Genomic DNA, 10,860 nt, shown 5'->3' on the forward strand with positions numbered 1-10,860 from the left:
TACTAATGCTGCACTGATACATAAATGCCAATAACAACTGTGATTCATCTATCCATTATTTAGGTATCTCTCTGTGTGCCCAAATATATGGGAAGGTAAATTGTAGTCTGGAGACTGGATTTAACCAGGAATAAAAACCAGAAATAAAACAAAAATCAAAAGCATCAGTTTAATAGCATCAGCCATATGATGAATATTTTACACAATTATGGCAGGTTACCATAATTGAATATAACGTCTTCCTCTGCCAGATTGAAATTTAGTTCAAAAGCATGATCCACTGATCAGCACATATCCTTTGTCTTTTCCCACACATGCTTCCTGAAATTAGTCTTTCTGGCACACAGCTATTGGATATGTTGATTCAAAAGTGCCTGGAAGCCATTCTGATTTTTTTTTGTTTTGTTTTGTTTTTGGTGAAATGGAATCCATATTCTTGTGCATGCTAAGTAAGCACTCTACCACTGAGCTGACTGTCTAATCACTTAAAGCCATTGTAACTTGCTTATCTATGTAGTGAATTATGAATGTTATAGTTTGACTCTGAGAAATTACTTTTTGATTATTTTCAAATTTAAGAGCATCTTACTGAAATATCAGGAATTTAACTAGACTATGTGCTACTTTTGGTGACAGTGAAGAACATTTTTTGAAATAGAGATTGTAATGCTTATTATGGAAATCTATAAAAACATATTTTTGTTCCTAACCAATGAAGGAAAATTAACGTAACAACAGAAACAATATACACATTCTTTCTTTGTTTCCCATTGTTTTATACATGAAAATAAAACTCATTCTAACAAACAACAGTTCTAAAATTTTGCTATTTCTAGCACTTTTAGATAATCAAATATTTTGTTTCCAGTAAGCAGCTTCATGTTTAGGCTGGAAAGAATTTAATTCATCTAATTTAAAATGCAAACAAGTACATTTTAATTTCATTTTGCTTATTAGTGAGAATTTTCAATGCTGTTAAGCTTTTCAGTTTCACATATATTGATTTAGAATTAACCTGTGTCCTATAATTGAGCCAGCTATTAAAACCTGTAAACATTTAGAAAATTGTTAAAAAAATTATGTGTGAGTAATTGGCCTGTTGAAATAAATTCAAAAAGTATAATTTCTGTAGCATACTTCATTAAATGGATTTATAAACCTGTTATGTAAAGTTCCTTTCAAAACTGATTGACTTCAAGTTTAATCTTAACTTTGTTTCAGATAATTCAGATAGTCAGTGCTGAAGATCGTGATCTTTCACCTGCTGGGCAGCAGTTCTCCTTTAGATTATCCCCTGAGGCTGCCATCAAACCAAATTTTACAGTCCGTGACTTCAGAAGTAAGTATAAACACTTAAAGATTTACCTTTTTCAAGTAGCTTTTTCACAGGGCACACATAGAGGAATCAATACTTTTCCTAAAAGCATTCAATTTTGTAAAATAAAGAAATCCACATATGAGAAATCCAACATTGCCTAAATAGTAATAAGTTAAATATTTAATCTATATGGATCTATCTAGAAGGCCAATGTATTTCCACCATACAAAGGAATGTCTCTTAATGAGCCATGCATGTAAAAAGCTACCAGACAAATTGAAAGTCATCCCTATCAAATATATCCTTTGGCTCCCATGCATATTTCTTGTACATACAAATAGGTAACTCTATAGTATCTGTTTTATTTTAATAACACTCAGTATAGCACTGGTTACTAATGTAGATATTGTAATCAGAATGATTCCCAGGCCATACCAAAATGGTTGACGCTCAGAAAATTGTACTAAACGATGAGAACTTCACCCTACTTGTATTAAATTCAAGTATACGAAGTATAAAACATAATGGTTATAATATATTACTGCCACTATAATTTTAGTTATCCCCTCATATACCATGTTTACACTTACTTTCTACTACTATTCTGGCCAACATTGCTACTACTTCTGCTATTACTATTGCATGTGACACGATTATATCCACTACAAAAAACATAAAGAATACTGGATTTCAGATGCTTCTCAATGTATGATAGGATTATGTCTCCATAAACTCATCATAAAGTTGAAAATATACTAAATTGACAATGCATATCATATACCTACCCTACTAAACATCAGGGATTAGCATATCCTATCTTAAATGTGTTTAGAACAGTTTGTTAATCTGCAGTTGGTCAAAATCATCTAACAGATTGTCTATATTAGAATAAAGTTTGGAATATATCATGCAATTTTTAAATATCATACTAAAAATGAAAAGGGTAACAATTTCATACTATGGGTATGCTTTCATACAACATATGGACTAAATATTTAACCATGAAGTTGGGAACTGTCTATATTAAGGTTTATGTGTTCTCTATTAAGTAATTGCAAATTATAGTTTTGCTTTTTTGCCTTTTTGTTTGTTTTTGTTTTTTGCTTTGACATTTTTATCTCTTAATTTTTTTTTTTTTGATTTTATAAATAAAGTGACCACTGGAGTTTAAACTTCAGGGGCACTCGACCACTAAGCCACATCCCCAGCCTTATTTTATATTTTATTTAGATACAGGTTCTTACTGTGTTGTTTTGAGCCTTGCCTTTGCTGCGGCTGGCTTTGAACTTGTTATCCCCCTGTCTCAGCCTCCTGAGCCACTGGGATTACAGGCATGTGCCACACTGCTCCTGGCTTCAAAATTTCTATATGCTAAAAAATAAGAATTAAAATGCCAATTTTTATAATATTGGGTAGTGAGAAGCTAAAGTTTTAATAAATTCTGTTTCTAGAACTAAGTACTTAAATTATAATGGGATGATAATGATGGTGATTATTGGTAGACGCCCAAGGATGTTTTGAGAAAACTGGGTTTGCTTTAAATAATTAGAGAAAGAAATTGGAGTACCCATGTATTGTCACCAAAGAAAGTTGAGTGAGAATGACTGAAGAACAGCTGTACATGAAACAGCACCCCAAAGTTGAAGGATTTTATGAATAAAACAAGCACATGTTTTATCATGAAAATTGTAACACTTCTGAGAACAGAAGTAGACAATATTTATAGTTTTCAGTTAGAGCAACCCATCTAAAATAGAGCTGTCCAAAACAAATCAGGTCATTATGTTCACACTATTTATAAATAAGCTAAAGGTATAGTAATTCAAATAGAGTAATTTTATAAGTCATTGAAAAGTTTATGCAACAGTATAACATGTTCAGATTTTCATTTTGGGAAGATCAGTCTTATGTAATATGGAAAAGACATGAGAGGGAGAAAAGATTAGTCCTGGCACCTTTGCATTATCGTGTGAGACTGGCTGTGAAGATGAAGACAAGAGGATGGAGAAAGAATTCATAGAGCCCAATGCAGGATGCCCTTGGTTTAATTCATGAATATAATGCAGACAAATCAGATTTCCAGATCATAAGATTGACGCTCATATCACTTACTCACTCTGAGTATCTGCTATGCCCCCCTAATCCATCTTTGTTGGAAGACCAAGATAATCATGATAATATGGACCAGACCCACTGGTCTCAGGAGCAGTGTTTGCTTATAGACTGCACATATACCTGCTACAGAATTTAATGTCAATTATTGCTCTTCTTTCCTGCAAGCTATATTTGTACACTTTTTAGGGTACAGAAAATGTTTTAAGTGGGGAAATGAGGTTTACTGTATCTTTTTTTTTCCTCACTATTGACAATGTACAATTTTCATGCAATCTATTTTCAAAAAATAATAAATTGAAAATAAATATTTTAAATATCCCAAAAGATTCTAGACACTGTGGTGCATTTCTGTAATTCCAATTATTCAAGAGGATGAGACAGAAAGATCACAAGTTTGAGGTTCTGCAAACTAGCGAGACCCGTGTCAAAATAAAAACATAAAAGGCTGGGGAAGTAGCTGGGAGGTAGAACATTCCTGAGTTCAATCCTCAGTACTGCTACACAAATAAAACTATTAATTATTTTCACTCAGGTTACAACACTTAATCTTTGTTCCTTTTCCTCAGATTCATGTAGAAAAACATCAAGTGCTGAAGATTTTAGCATTGCTTCGACTAGTCTCCACTTTTCTATCCTTATTGTCCCCACAATCATTTGACACATAAATTTAATTGGGAGTATCCTAGTAGACACCTGGCATTTTTAAGTTTTGTTTCTTAATTTTAAAGTGTTATGTCTGCAATAATAACAAAGTAATCTTACCAAAACAAACCCTGATCTTATCACATGTATACTTTGTTCATCAAGGTACTCCATTTTTCAGTAACTTCTGTTGGCTCCATTGAGTATCTACAAACAGTACAATGTAACATAATGGAAATGATAACATTTTTAACAGACTTATATTTTATTGAGTAATATATTTTTCTAATTTTTAAATCTATTTTCAAGTGGGAATTATGAATGTTAATATATTGATAAATAATAAACTACATGTCAATTTATTTGTAAAAATAAAACATTTGGGGGGAGTTTATTGGAAATAATAATGAAGAGTTTTCAAATAAACTAAAATTTATGCTTTCATGTATAGAAACATATAAGAAAAGAGCAAATGAATGCAAAATAATATTTTCAATTGAAACATTAATTAAATTTATATGAAATGGAATTTTGGTGTCTTTTATTTCTACAAATATCACTACTATTAATTTTATTCAAGTTAAAATGATTTTCCTTTGTAATTACATTAAAGTGGTAATAGTTCATGATTTTCACAAATTGTTATGTATTTTTACATTTATAATTGGAATGTATTTTTCCATCTCTCTTTTTTTATCTGATGTGCAAGAGTGAAAGCATTTAAATACCTACACATGCATACACACACACACACACACACACACACACACACACACACACACACTCATACCTGCAGTTGTCTGTTGGTATGTTATGGATTAATTCCAGGACCCTAACACCCATAGAGTCCAAAGTTTTCAGAAATACAAATTTCTTATAAAGCATTTCATAGTATTTACACATAATCTGTGCACAGCCTTCTGAAAAATTCAAATCATCTCTATGTTACTTATTATACCTAACACAATGTAAACGATACAAAAATAAACAGTCAATTTTACTCTTTATGTATAGCAATGGAAATTTTTTTCCATTGCTTGTTTTCTCAAATTTTCAATCCATGGCTATGGAATGTGTGAATATGGGGGGTCTGTATATAAACATGTTTATTTGTTTATGTATAAATGATCCATGTAAAACACAGGACAAATCACAAGTTTAATCTGAAAGAGTCAATAGATTTTTTAAAAAATAATCTTTTTAGCTGCAGATGGACACAATACCTTTAATTAATTAATTAATTATTTTTTTATGTGGTTCTGAAATAGAACCCAATGACTCACATGCTAGGCAAGGAAGAACTCCACCACTGAGCTACAACCATAGCCTCCGTCAATAGATTTTTAATGAATTTTAAAGAATAAATTCTTATATAAGATATTCAACAGATTAATGCTTTAATTTTTTGTAATGCTAATATGTGTGGAAATATTCTTTTCCTCAATGACATTTTCATATAAGAAAAGAAAAAAGAGTAACCCAACGACTTCTTTTCTCATAAAACATTCTGTATTTTTTTCCAAATACGAAAGCTAATTCTTGCAGCAGACAAGATTAGTGTTTCCTCCTTCTTTAAGGATTATTTTTCTGGCAGTTTTCATGATGATATATGACATAACTAATATAAGGTTGCATTTTACCAATTCAAGAAGGTCTTCTTATACTTAGTGGATACCAACTTAAAGAATTGAAGTGAAACTCACAGTAACCATGTTATCTGAATGTCCTGTTTTGTAGACAACACAGCTGGAATTGAAACCAGAAGAAATGGATACAGCCACAGACAGCAAGAGTTGTATTTCCTCCCTGTTGTAATAGAAGACAGCAGCTACCCTATCCAGCGCAGTACAAACACAATGACTATTCGTGTTTGTAGGTGTGACTCTGACGGTACCATCCTGTCTTGTAATGTGGAAGCAATTTTTCTGCCTGTTGGATTGAGCACTGGCACTTTAATTGCAATCCTACTATGTTTCATTATACTTTTAGGTTAGTTTCAACATTGATCAAGTTCTCTCTCACACACTCCTATGTCTCTATCTGTGTCTCTCTCTCTCTCTTTCTAGAGCGGGCATGCTCTCCCTCTCAGTTTACCATGTAAATAGATTTTTGTTCAGTGAGCTGTCACTTCTTGTTATAATTTATCTATATTACAATATTTTGTGAGATATATTTTTTATTTAATCCCTCATAAATCACATAATTTAAAATATAAAACTGGATTTTCAAGTTTGTGGCCTTTGCAAAATAAGATTCTCTCTAAAAATATCTATTTTTTGGCAACAATTTCTCAATTCATTTTATATTCTAGTATTACTACAATTGAATAAAAGATCCTATAGTCTTCTAAGAAATGTACTAGGTGAACAAAAGCTCTCAAATTCTGAAAAGAGAAGAAAGAAAAGGGCAGTAAAGAAATAGAATATAAAGGAATCCCCAAATTTTATTTTCTTTAGTTAAAACTGCCTTTCAGAAGCAATTCTTCTTCCAATTTTCCCACATCCCCTCACATCAAAATTTTAACTATTCCTACTCTGAAGAAAACTGACTAAAATATCTAGGCACACAACAAAGGAAAAGGACTGAAGTAAAATGTGTTCACCATCTCTGTGATAGTGACTGTCAACCAATTTCAGGGCTTTGCCTCTCCCATCAACTGTTCAGCTTTTCTATTTCACTTTCTAATTTATTGCCATATTCACACTAGTACAGAGAGATTTCAATTTTGCATCACTTCTTTAAAATCAAATTACAACAGATATACTGGTGGGCACTGTGGGATAAGTTTGTATATGCATATTTTCCATTTAGGAAAAAATATTCTGAAAAAGATGAACACTTTCTAGTAACTATAGGATAGAAAGCAAAACTGTTAAACCACTTGTAGGAGGTAGAACATGGAGTAAGGAATTCGATGATACCTTGTGGGAACATGCCTTGAGACAAATGTTCATGCTGTCTTGAATGATAAAGTTGTAGTCCAATTTACATGTGTATTATTAATTACATCTAAATAACTTTCATAAGCATAATGAAATATTATGTCCTTATAATTTATAATAAATAATTATTAGTATCTATTTGTGCTGTTGATATAAAACTTAAAAGAGCACATTCAAAAAAATTCTAACATCTGGAATTGAACATAATCAATTAGGTTTAAGTTCAAATCAAGTGTTCCTTTCTCATTCTGCTCATTTGTCTTGTGACTACTAGAATGCCAGAGTAATTCCATAGCAATTTAGCAGCTCTGCACTTTCCCTATGACTTAGGGAATCCCAAAACCTAGGAGACTTGTTTGATTGCCTGGGGAGAAATAACCGAGTTTAATCATGATGAAAGAACTCTATAGTTCTATGACAAGAGTCTTCCAAACTCTTCCAATATAAGTAAAAAGGATTTTGCTCCCCTAATTATTTCTAATTGATTAAAATGAGAAGGCACATTGGGAGTGTATTGGTCTATTTGTATTGCTACCTTGAAACAGGGTAGCAAGTAACATGTCTGCTCATCATTACAAAGCCCTGAAATCTACCATGCACTCCTTCATTCTATGCTTCCTAATGCCTGCAAAATACCTGTGCTATTCTAGAGGCTGTGAATTCACTCGAACAGAGTAGTGAATATTGGCACTCTTCATCTTTCCATGGTGTCTGCTTAAATATCCACTATTCTTTGACTTCTGTAACCAATCACAGACTTCACTAGGTCTGCAATTTTCATTTCCTTTGTGAGTTGATGGGAAGCCCAAGAATTCAGTGTTACTTGATTTTCTTTTAGGTGGACTTCAGGGAAGTCTATAATAGTCTGCTTTATTGCCATGATGACTCCTAAACCAGTTTGCATTCAGGAATTCTCTATGAGGCTTTCAGTCTCTCACATACTCCCCAGGCAATCAAACAACAGTCTCTTAGGTTTGGGGATTCTCTAAGTCATAGAGAAAGTTCAGAGCTGCTAAACTTCTCTCAAAGTCCCAGTGTACAGAAGTCCTCCCTAGGTTCCCTCCCTTCTTCCAATCCCCTGACTCTAATTTTGGAGAAAGTGAAATAACCTAGTTTCATCATGATGTATTCTTCTCTACTCTCTAGTTTTATGACAAGAGTCTTCCAGACTCTTCCATTGTAAATCAAAAGGATTTTGCTCCCCTAATTATTTTTAATTGATTACCTCAAAAAATTATTTATTTCATTAAAAACACAAATTTCCAATTTCCAAATGAGAATACTACAATTTGGAAATTAACCATGATAATTACATCTTGTAGATGATGATGATATTTAAGTTTTTTTTTTTTTTTTTTGGTATCAATTCTTACAACTCTGTATGGTTAGAACATCCCCATCCCCACCCACCCCGGCATTTTTGTCAAACTGAAATCTAAAATATGGAAATATAAGGGCAAAAATGATATTTTGAATAACTGTTCTGTGGTTTCTTGTTATCATTTCCAAATAAAGTTGTTGACTTCAGACAATGAAAAAAACATAAACACATACGTGCTCCTATTGATTGTAGTGTTTTTAATCTAAGTTTGGAAACAGCATGCCTTGATCAATTTTAACTTTCTTGGAATGATAAATGACTCATCTGCCTTCTTTTCCCCAATTGCAATTTGTCTCCTCTCAGCCATAGTTGTGCTGTACATCGCATTGCGCAGGCAGAGGAAGAAGGCTACCTTGATGACCTCCAAGGAAGACATAAGAGACAACGTTATTCACTATGACGACGAAGGAGGTGGAGAGGAGGACACACACGCCTTCGACATCCGGGTGCTGAGAAACCCGACAGCATTCGAACAGAACAAAATCCGCAGGGATATCAAGCCAGACTCACTTTGCCTGCCCCGCCAGAGGCCCCCGGTGGAAGACAGCATGGACATCAGGGACTTCATCCATCAGAGGCTGCAGGAGCACGACCTGGACCTGCTGCCCCGCCCTATGACTCGCTGGCCACCTTCGCCTACGAGGGCGCAGGGTCGCTAGCCAGGTCGCTCAGCTCCATTGACTCGCTGGCCACTGATGCTGACCAGGACTACGACTACCTGGCGGACTGGGGACCGCGCTTCAAGGTCCTTGCTGACATGTTCCGTGAACAAGAGAGCTACAACCCCGACAAAGTCACTTAGGGAGAGGCGGAGGCTAGGTGCAGAGGAGGAGAGATTTTTTAACAGGAGCAACACAAGTAGACATCAACGTGCGCACACACACAGGCTTTATAATGCAGGATTCTTTTGACGATCTGGTTTCTAGCAAGTGGCTGTATTTATCACACTGTCAGTTTTGGTTTATTCTGTTGACACAAGATAAATCCTATAATATGTACTTGCTTTGTTTTGTTATTTCAGAAACACGCTGAGACAAGCTCAGGCCTATTAAATACGATTTACTGACATGACAACCTACAACGAAGATAGCTATGTGGCATCACGGTGGAAGAGTGTTCGATTTTTCTTAATTCCACTAAAGTGCCTATTGAAACTCTTATCATTTAAAGTGGTGTACCCTACACTCTGCTGTGATGTGGTTGCAGGATTCAGTGATAAAGAGGAATAAACAAAGACATCTTCAAGGAGCAATAGCACCCTGCTGACTCTTCTCATTCCTTTTGAGACAAAAAGGAAACTCTGATCTTCATCTTCTTATAATTCAAAGGTGTTTCTTTTTAAAACTGTATGCCAAGACATATTTGCTTTTCCTACCCTTTCAGAAAATTGAAATAAATATAATAATATCAAATTAAATATGTAAGCCATGAATTTGAAAAGCAATGTTTGATCGTAACATCAGTTCATATTAAAAAATGTTAATTAATATATTAGTTTTTTCCAAAAAAATAAAATTTTAAAAAAGAAATGGAAAAAAATCCCTCTTTATAAAGGGAGGCCTCAGGGCTACATTAAAATAAATATTGCATTAAAATAAATATTGGTTTTGTTTTATACTGTAGTGGTGTGTGAAAATTGGTTTTAAAAAGTCACTAAATCATTTAAACTCTCAGTTGTAGATAAAATGCCAGCTTCTATTTCTATGAATATTTTCAAAGGGAACAACAACTATTAATTTAAATAGAGAAAGAGCAATTCATTACAGTTTCTTAGATTTTTATTACATTCTAGTGATTCTTTCTTGGCCAATGAAAAAAATACATATCAAATAACATAGGCTAGATGTACAATACATCTCTAAATATTTTTTATGTTTTTGAACAAATAAGTCAGGGACTTCAGAATGTTGAATCCAATGACTAAATCTTAAAAGGGACACAAATGCAAAATCAGTCAGCTGATGCACTTCCTAACAGGTACTTTGTGAATGCCATTCTATACTACAGCTCAGAGTTAACTCTTTGCTATCTCACAAAGAACAATCCTCAGATTCATCATCCTTTACAACTTCCCTGTAAATAGATTTTTAATTTGATACAAGTTCCTAAGAAATATTCAATTTAATGAGCATATTAGTAAACTCCACTCATGTTAATTTCAACTGGATTGTATACTATTTAGAAATACACATAACAGATATTAACTAATTAAAGTTGTATATTTCTCAATATTAAACCTATAAATGTGTCTTCTGAAAGATAAACACTATGTATAATTAGAAAATTAAAGTTGTTGTAGTTCCATCTGAAATCTAAGATCAATATCTAACTTTAGTTTTAAAATATCTATGAATATATTTAACATTTACAAGATCATAAAACCAAGAATTCACATATGGGAAAATCACGTGGAAATATGAATAACTGGTAAATTATACTCAGCCATATGCACACACAAATGC

The 10,860-nt window shown here is 33.2% G+C and overlaps 1 protein-coding gene across 1 annotated transcript in view; it reads left to right on the plus strand.

Moving 5' to 3' along the window:
* Positions 1-9,686, plus strand: part of LOC143390211 (cadherin-12-like) — an 88,156-nt gene extending 78,470 nt beyond the window's left edge. Inside the window, 4 exon segments of the mRNA XM_076842734.2 lie at positions 1,222-1,339; positions 5,813-6,064; positions 8,702-8,992; positions 8,995-9,686. Of these exon segments, the coding sequence (XP_076698849.2) occupies positions 1,222-1,339; positions 5,813-6,064; positions 8,702-8,992; positions 8,995-9,200 (867 nt within the window). The 3' untranslated portion in view covers positions 9,201-9,686.
* Positions 9,687-10,860: the final 1,174 nt, after the last annotated feature.

Source organism: Callospermophilus lateralis, unplaced genomic scaffold, assembly GCF_048772815.1.
Source record: "Callospermophilus lateralis isolate mCalLat2 unplaced genomic scaffold, mCalLat2.hap1 Scaffold_227, whole genome shotgun sequence".
In the NCBI taxonomy this organism is placed as follows: Eukaryota; Metazoa; Chordata; class Mammalia; order Rodentia; family Sciuridae; genus Callospermophilus; species Callospermophilus lateralis.